The 13,754-nt window shown below is 44.1% G+C and overlaps 1 protein-coding gene across 1 annotated transcript in view; it reads right to left on the reverse strand.

Annotated features, from left to right (window-relative positions):
• Positions 1-13,754, reverse strand: part of igdcc3 (immunoglobulin superfamily, DCC subclass, member 3) — a gene marked incomplete at both ends in the record, with an annotated part of 73,653 nt that overhangs the window by 2,825 nt on the left and 57,074 nt on the right. The window contains 4 exons of the mRNA XM_083793437.1: positions 141-245; positions 2,197-2,385; positions 4,756-4,920; positions 6,398-6,645. Coding sequence (XP_083649563.1) covers positions 141-245; positions 2,197-2,385; positions 4,756-4,920; positions 6,398-6,645 — 707 coding nt within the window. The remainder of the gene's footprint in view (positions 1-140; positions 246-2,196; positions 2,386-4,755; positions 4,921-6,397; positions 6,646-13,754) is intronic.

Consider the following 13,754-nt stretch of genomic DNA (forward strand, 5'->3'; position numbering starts at 1 on the left):
GTAGTAACGTATAAAGAGTGTATGGTCAGTGGTCAGTATGACTTTGCTCAAGGTAATGGATGACACATCTGGTTCACGATCTGAGAATGTTTAATCTTTCATGCTCTGGGGCACAGTTACTAGACTGTGCAAAAAGTCACCTGATTTCTCCACTGCCTCCCTAAGTGACACAAATCGCATGGTGGCATTGCCATCTCCATGTTGGTTGAATGCAAGTAGCTTTATCTCGTAGACCAATGTGGCATCTGGAAAGAAAAGAAAAGAAAAGACACTTTTGGATGATGGATACAATATCAAACGTGTTGTTTTGAAATTGTAATTTACAATGTAAGTGCGGAATTTACAATGTAAGTGCGACACATCAATATATATTACAGATAAAGTAATAGTAAAAATAAAAATCACAGGAACCATTTCCATGAGAAGCAGGTCTACAGTATGCAGATAAATCTAACTGAAATTAAATGAACGCTCCAGATTGAAATTAAATTAACCTTTCAGATTTGACAGGGTCATCGCTGTAGGGTGGAAACCTTGTATGTCCGAAAAAGATTTTCATTGGTTAAATGTTTTCAAAACCTACAGACAGACCTACAGTATAACCAGGCACTTCACGTCCCTATTTTGGGTATGTCATTATAGTTATCAAATTTGGGTCTATACTGACCTTGTGCAGGCATCATGCCTGGTATAAAATTAAAATGACCAATAGCTAGAAATAACAAATTCCCTCCCGTTACTATAGGTGGGATCATGAGGCTAGTGCCATGTAATGCACAAAAAACGCAGAAGAAGAGACCACTTTGAAAACTGGTTGATGACTGCAAGTATTTGGGTTCATATATATATTCTTCAAAAAAGGACTTTCAAACTAGGAAGGGTATGGCCTGGTCAGCCTGCAATGACATGCATAAGATCTGGTCATCCCAGCTTAGTAAGAGGTTCAAAGTAAAAATATTTAGGACGACCGTCGAGCCGATTCTACTCTATAGCTCCGAGACATGGATTAGAGAAACGCCTGGATGGTTGGTTGGATGGTTATAGGTTAGGTTATATCTTCTCTTCTTCCCTGGAATCCTGCCTCAAAGCAGACTAGAGGTAGAAAACTGTCGTTCCCTGATGTCATCGCTAGGGACACATGCATCAGTAAGCAGGACCGCAAAGTCTAGCATGGCATTGTGAAATCCATGATCTCCACTATGGTCGAAAAATGATGATGAAAGATCGCAGTTTGTCTCATTTTTAGGAGAAAAGGGACTATTAAGCGTGTGTATGCATATTATTCTAGATATATTTTTTGTAATGCTGAATTAATGCTTATTAATCAAATCTCATAATCTCGTGAATACAATTGTTGGATACAATAGCTTTTGACGAGATTATCTTGTTCTGGCACAGATTTGGTTAATTTACTTAGAGCTGTGAGCTGTGCTCACAATGTGCCCCCCCCCCCTAGAATAGGGATGCTAGGCTTCAGATGGTTGAGATTAGTATCATGTCAGTATCATGACAGTACCACAACAGTATCATGGTCGGTAATATCATGTCAGTATCAGGGTAAATATCTGGTCAGTATCATGGTCTGTGTCATGTTCATTATCATGGTCAGTATCAGGTCAGTATCATGGTCAGTATCATGGTCAGTATCATGGTCTGTGTCATGTTCATTATCATGGTCAGTATCAGGTCAGTATCATGGTCTGTGTCATGTTCATTATCATGGTCAGTATCAGGTCAGTATCAGGTCAGTATCATGGTCTGTGTCATGTTCATTATCATGGTCAGTATCAGGTCAGTATCATGGTCTGTGTCATGTTCATTATCATGGTCAGTATCATGGTCAGTATCATGGTCTGTGTCATGTTCATTATCATGGTCAGTATCAGGTCAGTATCATGGTCTGTGTCATGTTCATTATCATGGTCAGTATCAGGTCAGTATCATGGTCAGTATCAGGTCAGTATCATGGTCTGTGTCATGTTCATTATCATGGTCAGTATCAGGTCAGAATCATGGTCTTTATCTTGTCAGTATCAGGTCAGTATCAGGTCAGTATCATGGTCTTTATCTTGTCAATATCATGGTCAGTATCAGGTCAGTATCATGGTCTTTATCTTGTCAATATCATGGTCAGTATCATGGTCACTATCATGTCAGTAATATTATGGTCAGTATCAGGTGAGAATGGTTCCTCACCTAGCTGAGTGATGTTGTAGTGTGTGGCGTTGCGTGGGAAGGTGATGGGTCCGGTGAAGAGAGGTGAGTGAGCCCTCCTGTAGTACAGCCTGAAACCCTGATGCTGGCCCATCTTAGAGGAAGGCTCCCATGTGGCTCTCACCACACTGCTGTTTAACACCTTGGTGAAGAGTGAGGGGGGTGCTGGCACTGCAACGCAACACAATTAACAACATTAAGGACGTCGTGAAAGAAATCATATGTTTTTCAAACTTGTAGAGCATATCTGTGCCTGTGGTCATAATGAGAACATACCGGTACTGAACAATGGATGCCAAATTGTGAGCTAGTAGATTTTCAAATAGCCAATGTATAAAATATGGCTTTAGTGGTTAACTATTAACCAACCACCAGGAGCATTTAACAGTGATTGTGTGTATCTGAGAAATAAATCATGTCTTGTGCACAGAGCCGGATTAACAATGGAACTAGGTGGAGCTTAAGCGCCAGGGCCCGAAGCTTGCAGGGCCTGGTACGAGACTATAGGTACAGCTGTTGCTTCTTTCGGAAAATATAACGCAACATAGGAACCCCGCTAGTGTTTTTGGTCTTCTCTGAGAGTTTCTGTAGCAGTTTTCTGGAGGGGGGGGCAGTCGGTTTGGGGGGGTTCCCCACGGCTGCGCGTCGCTTCCACCTCTGACAGAGGGGAAGCGAGTAAGCGACGCCGTCAGAAGCCCCCTTGCTCAGGAAGGCCCCCTGACTCAGACGGACCAAGTTGCGACAATAACATACAGCCTATGTAAAGAGGAATATAAACAAGACCTTGGCGCAAAACTTCATATTTACCCTGCTCTAATACAACAAAAGTGTGTTCTTACATCCTCCATTTCACGATTTCAGCACTCGTGAGTAAATTAATTGCTATTATGAAAGTTTTCAGTGACGTTGGACTAACAGGTTGCATTGTCGTCAATAATTAATCTGTCTTTAAAACGTTCTAATATTAATATAGCATATTGGCATTGTCTGTTGGTGCACACTGTTATATGGACCATGTAACAACATGGTCAACAACACTGTTTGCAAATGGAGCTACATTTGTTGGCCACAAAGACAATTTAGACAAAACATGCTGCTGCCTGCTAATGGAGCTTGTAGATATAGGCTAATTCTTTTTCGGGGAAATTGCAGATAGTTTAGCAGAGACTGAAGTTGGAAAGGCTGTGCGCAGTGCCTGCTGGCTGCTGTGTCTTGTGTCAGCGGGCAGCGCAGGCAGTAGTGGGATATGCGCTAAACGCATGCATGTTAATTAATTAATTAATTAATTGGCTGAATCAGTTGGGGCCTTTTGATTTGGTGAAGCGCCAGGGCCTTGAGAGGGGTTAATCCGTCACTGCAATACTTCATTTATTTTATAGCCATCCCAGAACATCTTTTTTGATTTGGTCAAATATTATTTCATAAATCATCAATGACAAAAGTGCTGTATAGACATCTTGTAAATGATGGAATACTGACTCATTGTTCATGACAATAGTGCCATCACACTTTTATAATAGATGGCTGTTCAATTTAATGAAGTAGGGCTCATTGTAAGTGTTACTGAAAATACTACCATACATCTGATACACTCCTAATCCTTTTTCATCATTTCTGAAATGAGTGTACTCTGAACAATGATAGTAAGGTAGCACAGAGGTAATTTAATTATGCACTACACAGACATGTAATTTAATTAGATTTGTGTCCAATTCCAATTTAGTCTAATAAAGCCAATGGAGTGGAGGGAGAACTGCACAAGCTGTATAACAACTGTTGTTTTGATAGATTCCCTACAATTAAAAATCCTACACAATATTTTCCTTCTCTGGAAATGCCAATTAAGTTTTCACTTTGTGAGCTTGTATGCCTCTGTGTATTGAGTGTGAATGTTTGAGTAAATACGTAATTGTGCAATCACGCAAGAGTTAGTTTGTACAATTTTTGTGGTGTGTACTGTGTATGTATGAGTGTATGGGTGCGTTCGGTAATGCGCACCGGGAATGTGGTCAGTTTGTTGAGTGTGGTGGGCGGTGACGTCACAGAGTGCATTCAGTGTGCCTTATTTACGAACGACCACAGCTGTGACGCATTCAGATGAATCACACCGGACAACCCCAGCTTCAGGGTAGGGTCGCTCAGTGCGGGCACTCGGCACACCCGGTGCGCAGCGCACTGGATTTTCGAACGACAACGCACCGAGTGCACTGAATAAACGAACGACAAGAGAGCACACCAGTGCGTTCAGGGCGCATTTCCGAACGCACCCTACTGTATGTGCGTTGAAGAGAGAAAGAATGACAGAGACAGGACTCGCTCTGTGCAGAACTTACTCGCCATATTCTTTATGTCTGATACCGATCCCGATTTTTTACTATATTATGTCAAAAATATTTTCTAATCTATTCGAAAAACATGGATTTGATTACAGTTTTCTATTTGAGAATAATGAACTGAAATACAAGCCGTTGACCACAAGCTCAAAGTTGAGTTGAGAGTTGAGAGCTTAGGGCATACTTTTTTTCCCCAATGGAAACTCACCCTCCCCGAGGGTGTTCTCGGTGGAGCTGTCAGATGGCTTGCTGGCCCCGCGGGAAGTGTAGGCCTTTACATAGAAGGTGTAGCTGGTGGAAGGCTGCAGATCACCCACAACCTGCTGCAGGGTCACCTTGCTGACTGCCTCCTGGTACTCCATTTCCAGCGGGTCTGAGGTGCAGGGAGAGAGAAGGGTATGGAATGGAGGAGAGAACATGAAGGAGGGAGGCAGGGAATGAGAACCGAAAGAATGCAAGAATATGGGGGAAACAATAAATACATTCTGCCATCGTCTTTATGTTTATTGCGGCTGATATTATGGTATTTCTGCTGTCAGTAGTTCAGTGACGTTTTCAAGGCAGGGATCCGGCAATTTTCAAATGTCCGATGGGTCGATGCATATAATGGTAAAGTGGATAATACTACTTTTTTATGCTGTATTGCCATGTTTGTTTGTTCTTGCTTAATATAAGTCGCTCTGGATTAAGTAAATTGTAACCCTTAATATAGAAACATCCACCCAAAAAACACTATGATGTTTCTGCTCTGAATCCATTGGGCCGTGCTATCCTTGGAAGGTAATTAAAACAGATCCTATTGGTTGGCCCCTGGGGGCCTTAATTATCCATCTGATAGCACTAGTGAGAGGTGAACGGCAGCTGGGACGCGGAGAATCGGAGATTGTTACTGCTCCGCAAGGTTACATGCACCCACACACACCCAAACAAACACAGACACACACAAGCCATTTTGAACACCATTTGTGCGCGCACACACACACACGGCCATAACGCACATCATTCACACACACACACACACACACACACACACACACACACACACACACACACACACACACACACACACACACACACACACACACACACACACACACACACACACACACACACACACACACACACACACACACATCAGTGAAAAGGCTAACACCACACTGATAGCCATCACACATGTACAGCTGCTTTCACACCCTGCAGGTCGTATAAACATTAACATGGCACCATAAAATTTAGTCTCATTCAATTTACAATTAAAATCCACTTTTATGGCTGCGCTGTAGCAAGGCTGAACATGGCAGAGTGATCCTCCTGTGGTCTGACAAACAGGTGTCCTGTTCCTGGTTCCTCCTCTCAATAACCCTCCACTCCCCATCTCATGTGCAGTGTCTCCTGTCCTGGTGCGTTCGTGCGTGCCTATCCTCCATTGTTGAGTTTGTTTATAACTCGTTTTCATCTTAAACACTTTGTTGTAAGAACTGCAATTCCCAGAATTCAGAAACAGTTTGAGCTCCAAAATGAATGCTGCAGGGTCCTAGCACCGAGTATGTTTTGGAAAGCAACATATTCAGAAATGGTATTAACTTTAAAATACATAAATAAATACATTTCTTTTACATTTCTGGTATCTGTGTCATTTTGGCAAGAGTGTCGGTGGCAGACACTCGTGACAAAGAATTGTATTTCGAGTAGTTACATATATTTATGTGGAATGGTTATTGTGAAACATGTACCAATTATATATTAGAAATAACTTCTGTTCAATTGAAAAAGTTAGACAGTATTTCTTTAACACAGAATGTTACTGTGAAACCAATTATGCTACGTATATAGAAGTGGCTCTGACTCACCTGCCGTCCTGCGGATGTGCAGCACGTAGCCAATGATGTCCTGAGTGTTCTGATCGGGCTCTCCCCAGGACACCTGCATTGAATTGGGCGTGAGGGCCTCGGCCCGCACGTTGGACGGCACGCCTGGCAGACCGTCTGCCCAGAGCACCGTGAGGCGGGCACTGGCCTGCGTCGAGCCAGCGATGTTCTCGGCGATGCACTGGTAGATGGCCTCGTCGTCTTGACTGATGCTGTATATCGTCAGCGTACTGCCGGAGACAGAAAGGAGAGCAGGTCAAGAACAAGAGGAGCAGAAAGTTTGAACCAAAATAACCCTATTCATGGGAGCGAACATTCGGCAAAGATAGCAGATCTACAAGCTCAAATTGTGAGCTTCAACTAAATATGTGCGGTTAAGTGGTCAAGGCACAGACGCACTCCTCCACAATCCTCCTGTCCTAGCATTCTCAATTCGTAATAATTTAGATTTAGTGAAGTAATGTAGCATGATAATAACATTGTATAGGAGCCAGTTGTCATTGACTGTGTATGTTGGGGGAGCAGGGGGGTTGTATTAGCCGGGGGGTTATTGGAGCTGTAATAAAAACCCTCTTATCCTCCATATCCCGAGGTGAAACTAAATAAAAGATTCAACATGCTATGGAAATCAGGCCCTGTGGCTAGCCATTTTGAACAGCATTTGTGCTGTGTTTAAAGTGTGAGGCTGGCAGAAGAACAAATGGGAGGTTACAGTAAATGGATGGCCACATGGCGTTTCCGGAGACCGTGAGGCTCTTGAACCGCAGCCTCGAATTTCCCCCACAGGGATTAATAAAGCTAATCTTCTATCTTCTATCTCCTAGTTAAGAGCATTTGCTTTGGTGCTCCATCTATCGTGAAGCCTTCCCCCGCCGCAGGTTTCTGCAGGGATTGCTCCATAGTGGGTTTTAGAGGCGATCAATCACAGTTTGCAAATAAAGGGAAGAAATCTTTTCCAGCTTCTGTCTCTCATGCTTACCCCCCCCCCCCCCCCCCCCCCCCGAGCTCTGTTGACTGCTCGATCAACAGGTAAGGGCTGTGAGCCTTTGTTCCTCTGCTCTATTCCTTCTCTTGTTCATTAGCTACAGACTGACATAGTTAACGTTGTGGCTGTAGATTGGTTGGATGTAAGATAGACAATCGCAATAGTTTAGTTCACTACTACTCCCAGGATCTCACCCACATTGAGAGGGAAGAATTAAGCACATTAAACTTGTGTCGCTAGGGTACTGGGCATGTCATTATAGGCAAAAATTGTCACAAAATAATTTCTAAGAATCGTCTAAACTTAAAAAAGAAGAAGAAAAAAACGAAAGTTCACTGAAAGTTTACCATGCTGCAGGCCTTGTAATGTATATGTATACACTGTAACAGAGCACCTCTTGAACCTTTCAAACAGCGAGGACAGTTTCTTCTAGGTCAGTGGGCATTATGAGAGGAACATTGAGGAGAGAATCATTCCATTATTCTTTTTAAATTGATGTGCTGCGAGACAACTGTGTCTCTCCGGTGTGGGACAGCTATTTATTCTCTACAGTCTGCCAGGTGGATTCAATCTGGATAATTATCAGGTAGGAGAGGCCCTTTCTATTTCACCTCTTCTGAGCCAATCTCACCTCTGACCCCTGAGGTGGCAGCAGTCGCCAGCCCTCAGCTCGCTGCTCAACCATCACATTTCTGACAGGCTTTCATATCAGCGATGAATAGAGTGTTTTCAGACAGGCAACCTGTCCAGACGCCAAAAAACACAGCAAAGAGGCCTCCAGGGACATGCTACCGGATGCCATCAGCCCTGGGCCTCATCAGTGTGTGTGTGTGTGTGTGTGTGTGTGTGTGTGTGTGTGTGTGTGTGTGTGTGTGTGTGTGTGTGTGCAGGGGGTTCTGGGATATTTCACAAGACTAATTTTAGGCTGGACCTGTGGGACAGCACTACAGATGGGCACGTCTCTGACTGACTGACTGACTGACTGCAGTACAGTACAGTACAGTACAGTACAGTACAGTACAGTACAGTACAGTACAGTACAGTACAGTACAGTACAGTACAGTACAGTACAGTACAGTACAGTACAGTACAGTACAGTACAGTACAGTACCAGTTGGCATTCAATTGTTCCTCCAGGATATGGGATGAAGTGAGCGGAATAGGAGTCTATGGGCTCACTACACAGTAGATTGTCAATTTTCAATCAGCTGTGTGTGTGTGTGCTCATGTGGGCTTGTTTTCATAAACCTGACCTGATCTGTTGCACACATCTGGTAAGAATGTTGGGTGAGGCTACGGTAGGTTTTAGCTGCAAAAGCATTTTATATTAAAATGGTTTCATTATCATTGCACTGTATTACTCTAGATCATTATTACTTGTGGATTTAATTTGTTTATTTTGTTACCAAGCAGATCTATGTAATTTGTGATTATGTTGAATTAGAAATATTTGTGCAGTCTAATCTTGCTCATCCATTTCCACCCAAATCTTATGGTTATGTGCCAACTGTTACATGATAATTGAAGGTTAGTCGTCCTCGCATTAGCATGTAGTTTTCAATAAAGAAATCACACCTGTGTGAAGTGAGTGGTGCAACTCCGTGTGGGGGTCCCCGGGGGGTCCCCAGAAGTTCCAGACCCACAGGACTACAAGCAAGGTGCCGGCCCGGTTCCGGCTAGCCGCCCCACGTCCGAAACGGTAGAGAAATGAGAGAGTTACCATGTGGGGGTCTCCGGGGGTCCCCGGGGAGTCCCCGGGGGGTCCACCTTGTCATGTAGTATGCTAGTATGCTACCTCAGTATACTTTAACAAATATTACTATGACCACCGTAGAAAATTGCAGGTAAACATTTCATTTCCAGGAATTCACAGTATGGACACTACGACCTACTGTATCCCATTTCACATGTTGCCCACACATGATCCATGTGCTAGGTTTTACCTCTCTCTCTCTCTCTCATACACACAATCAACGAGTATCATCAGTAATATTGATGATCCTTTTTTTGTGTGTGTGTGTGTGTGTGTGTGTGTGTGTGTGTGTGTGTGTGTGTGTGTGTGTGTGTGTGAGGGTGTGTGTGTGTGTGTGTGTGTGTGTGTGTGAGTGTGTGTGTGTGTGTGTGTGTGTGTGTGTGTGTGTGTGTGTGTGTGTGTTACAGGAAGATGCAGGAGATACAGCAGATACAGGAAGAAAATCCTGAAAGAGGGAAATTGATCAAATTAGACCAGTAAGAAGTAAATTAGACCAGTAAGAAGTAAATTAGACCAGTAAGAAGTAAATTAGACCAGTAAGAAGCGACCTCGCCCTAAAGGGTGAGTTTGCCCTGGAACAACAGGTCCCATATATATGGACCATCTATGTGATAATTAGTAAGGCCAGACGGGGCCCAAATAGGGCCAAGCCTTCATTTTCGGGCCTGTTGAGCTTGAGAATAACTTTGGGCCAGGCCCGTCTAGAGTTTGAATGGACAGGTATCAATCAAAAGGGAGACATCGAAGAGGAAGGACGTCGGATCGGGAAGGATCAACATATGGAATGTCAGAACAGGTCAGCTCCATATATGGAGATCTAAGGGTTTGAGGTTTGTGGTCAGATGTAGAGTTGCTATATGCAGATCTATTCTAGATGATGATCCAGTCTACTCCATGTATGGCTATCCAGGGTTTGATGATGCCAGTATCGTGCTCTTCATATATGGAGATGGCCATATATGGAGCGTGTCACGAGGCGTGACAGACTAGACATGGACGGACTGACTGACAGGTTTTTCAGGTTTTCCATAGTAATCTACGGTCGCAAATATCCAAATGTACTTTATTATTCGGGTAACTGTTTCAACTATTAACTTTATTCAACAAATGTAGGACTTGCCTTTTATTTGAAACCTGAGGGAACGTGACACATTTCCTGGTCTAGGAGAGTAGGAGTGGGAGTGAACGTCGCTTTCCTCCGCAGATTTCTACCAGGAAGGGGAGGGGCGGAGGGGGCTCAGATCGGGGAACCAATATTCTCCAGTGCAAGTCTCAGCTGCGACCCGCCTCTCTAGACCAGAAAGCAAGCTGGCTAGGCCAGGCTACTAACTTGCTATCAGTCTCTCCTCTCACATTAATATGCACCAGACAACAGTAGAAACCACCAAATGGTTGTTTTGTGGACACATTGAGAAAGAGAGGCAGATAAAATGACAGACTGTGTGTGTGTGTGTGTGTGTGTGTGTGTGTGTGTGTGTGTGTGTGTGTGTGTGTGTGTGTGTGTGTGTGTGTGTGTGTGTGTGTGTGAGGGTGTGTGTGTGTGTGTGTGTGTGTGTGTGTGTGTGTGTGTGGGGGTGGGGGGGGGGGGGGGGGGGGGGTGCGTGCGTGCATGCATGCATGCGTGCGTGTTGTCTGTTATTTGGGCTATTCACTTGTCCCGTAGGAACTCCAGACCTAAGCTGTCCTGTCCTGACAGGTCGACAAGCTGACACCATCATTTACTCATCAGTTCATGGCCACTTCACAGATTGATAGATAAAGCCCCAGGCCAGGGGAGCGGCTGACAGTGATGGAGGTGGGGTGGGGGGTTCTGTGAGGGGTTCTGTTTTACAGCTACCGAGGCCGTGTGTTCATACACACACACACACAAAATCATGAGTGTTGATTTAACTTGGAGAGTGTAAAAAAAACTGACCCGGAACGGGATCAATCAACATCAATCAACAAAATCAACATCACTCTGGGATTTTAGGGCAAGACACAGTCAAAAGGCATGGTGACCATTCCGGATCCTGGCAAAAAAGGGAGAGAATAAAAGGGGCAAAGGGAGAACAGGAGGAGGAGGCGGGGGTGCTGGGAGGGGGAGGGCTGTCTGTTGGACTGAGAGGAGGGACAGGGGGCCCAGGGATATGACTGATTGCAGGCAGGGTCAGAGTTCAAGGCCAATGCCCAGGCCCCAGCTCTCTGGAATGGGGGGCAGGAAAGGGGGGGTATGTGGGGCACACAAAGGGGGGCCAGTGGAGAGAAAAAAAACATGCAAGGCAGGTCTGGGGTGAAAGAAAATGAAAGAAACAAGGGAGAAAAGAAAAGAAAGAGGGGGGCCTCTTTTCAAATGGTCCCACGACAACCAAATGTCCAGGTCTGTCTACTGTTCCCTCGGTTATTAGGAGCTTAGAATATGTATATAGTCCACTAAATATACAAAGTAAGATCCTCAGTTAATTTGGTAAATGCTGCATTTATATAGCGTCTTTATCCAATGCGCTTTAAGTTCACCCGTTCAAATACTCATCATCATCATTTTTCGACCACGGTCGAGATCATGGATTTCACAATGCCACGCCAGACTTCCCGGTCCTTCATTGCCACCCCCAGTTTCTGCTTACTGATGCATGTGTCCCTAGCGATGACATCATCTGGTCTGCTTTGAGGCAGGACTCCAGAGAAGAAGGGAAGATATAACCTTATTGTCAGCTCTGTAGCAGTGGCCGGCAAACTGTGTTCTTCTGAATTGGACTAGTGAAGATACACAGGGAAGGTTGCCGTATATTAGATTAGATCAAATACTGATGGCAGAGGAAACTATACTATATAAGGCACCAACCTGCTCATCGGGTGCAATTAGGGTTTCAGTGTTTTGCTCAAGGACACTTCAACAGAACACTTGGTGCGGCTGTGGCTCAGGAGGTAGAGCAGGTCGTCCAATGATCCCTAGGTCTCCTCCTGTCCACATGTCGGTGTCCTTGGGCAAGACACTGAACCCTACATTGCCTCCAATGAGTCGGTTGGTGTGAGCTTGCCACCATTGGTGTGTGAATGTGGGAAGTGAGGACGCTGGCGCTTCACCTCCCAATGTATGAATGAATGAACCATTGTAAAGAGCTTTGAGCACTTTACAATGGTGAAAAGCAGTATAAAAATGCAATTCATAACACTAACCAATGCTGGGGATAGAAACGGAAACCTTCTGTTCCTCAAGCAGCCAGTCTACCTAGTGAGCCACTGCATTTATAGCATTTGTAGCTCAGAGAGTGCACAAATGTAACCAAATGGATCCGTAAACATGTCTGATTTGTTTTTAAAGCCTGAAGCTTTGTGAGCTTGTATTTTTTTTAACATTAAATTTTTGTAAAATCTCGAAAGAATTTGAAAATGTTTAGTTTTTTTTTTAGTTTAGTAAAACAAATCTTCTCTTATGGGGGTCCATGGCACAAAATATTTTCAGATGGGGATCCACAGCCAAATACAATGGGGTCCTTGACATGAAAATATTTGAGAACGACTGGCTTAGATAGCTTGATGGAAGTGAAGGTTGTGCTCTTTCACCAAGCCTTCCTAAGTGGATTAACATGTATACCACTGAGGATTCCACTGTGTACATATATAAAATGCAATACATTATTAATTCAAGTCATCACATTATCAATTAATCCAGTTATATTACTCTCAATCCAATTCCAGGCCAGTCGAGCCACACTGTGCTTACTGTAAATCCAAGCCAACCTCCAACCAGCCTGACCCCAGATCAGCGGAGAGGTGCTGGCTCGAGGCAGCACTGGAGGCAAAGCAAACACAAAGCATCCAGCTACTGTTTACACTGGCAGCCAATCTGTACCTATAGCTGTTGTCTGCTCTCTCTCTCTGTGTGTGTGTGTGTGTGTGTGTGTGTGTGTGTGTGTGTGTGTGTGTGTGTGTGTGTATGCGCGCAAGCAACTGTGCATGTGTGTGCTAGTCACTGCAAAACAATAAAACGCGTGCAGACCAGTCAAGTACTCCAGTATATTTTATTTATTTATTTTAAGTCTCTCCTGAAGTGTCCAGGTGCCCAGCTCACTGACAAGCTTGATGTAACCAACTACTTAAACATCTTCTTTACAAACATTGCAACAACGCTGGTTAACAAACTGCCCTCCCACTCTGGCGTTTTGGTGTAGAGCACATCAAAGCCTTTTACAAAAACCATAGGTGTTTGTAAAGATGATTTTAAACTGGCAATGGTAACAACTGAGGAGGTACTTAAAAGACTGAGTGCCCTTCAACCCCACTAGGCCACTGGCCATGACAATATTCAATCCAAATTTATCAAAGACTCGGCCATCTAGCTCCAATCATCACCCACATAATAAATCTCTCCATCAAACAGGGACAGGTCCCCCAAGATTTCAAACTGGACAAAGTAACCCCCCTGCACAAGAAAGAAAGGGAGGAAATTAGACCCCGGCAAATTAGACCCCTATTTCTATTCTTAGCTCCATCTCGAAAGTGACAGTGATAACTTATGAACAGGTTGAAAAGTATCTTGCCACAAAAAAAGAATTGTACGAATTCCAATCTGGCTTCAGAACATCCCACTCCACTGACACATGCCTCCTCTATTTGAG

Source organism: Protomyctophum parallelum (genome assembly GCF_964188405.1).
Source record: "Protomyctophum parallelum genome assembly, chromosome: 2".
NCBI lineage: Eukaryota > Metazoa > Chordata > Actinopteri > Myctophiformes > Myctophidae > Protomyctophum > Protomyctophum parallelum.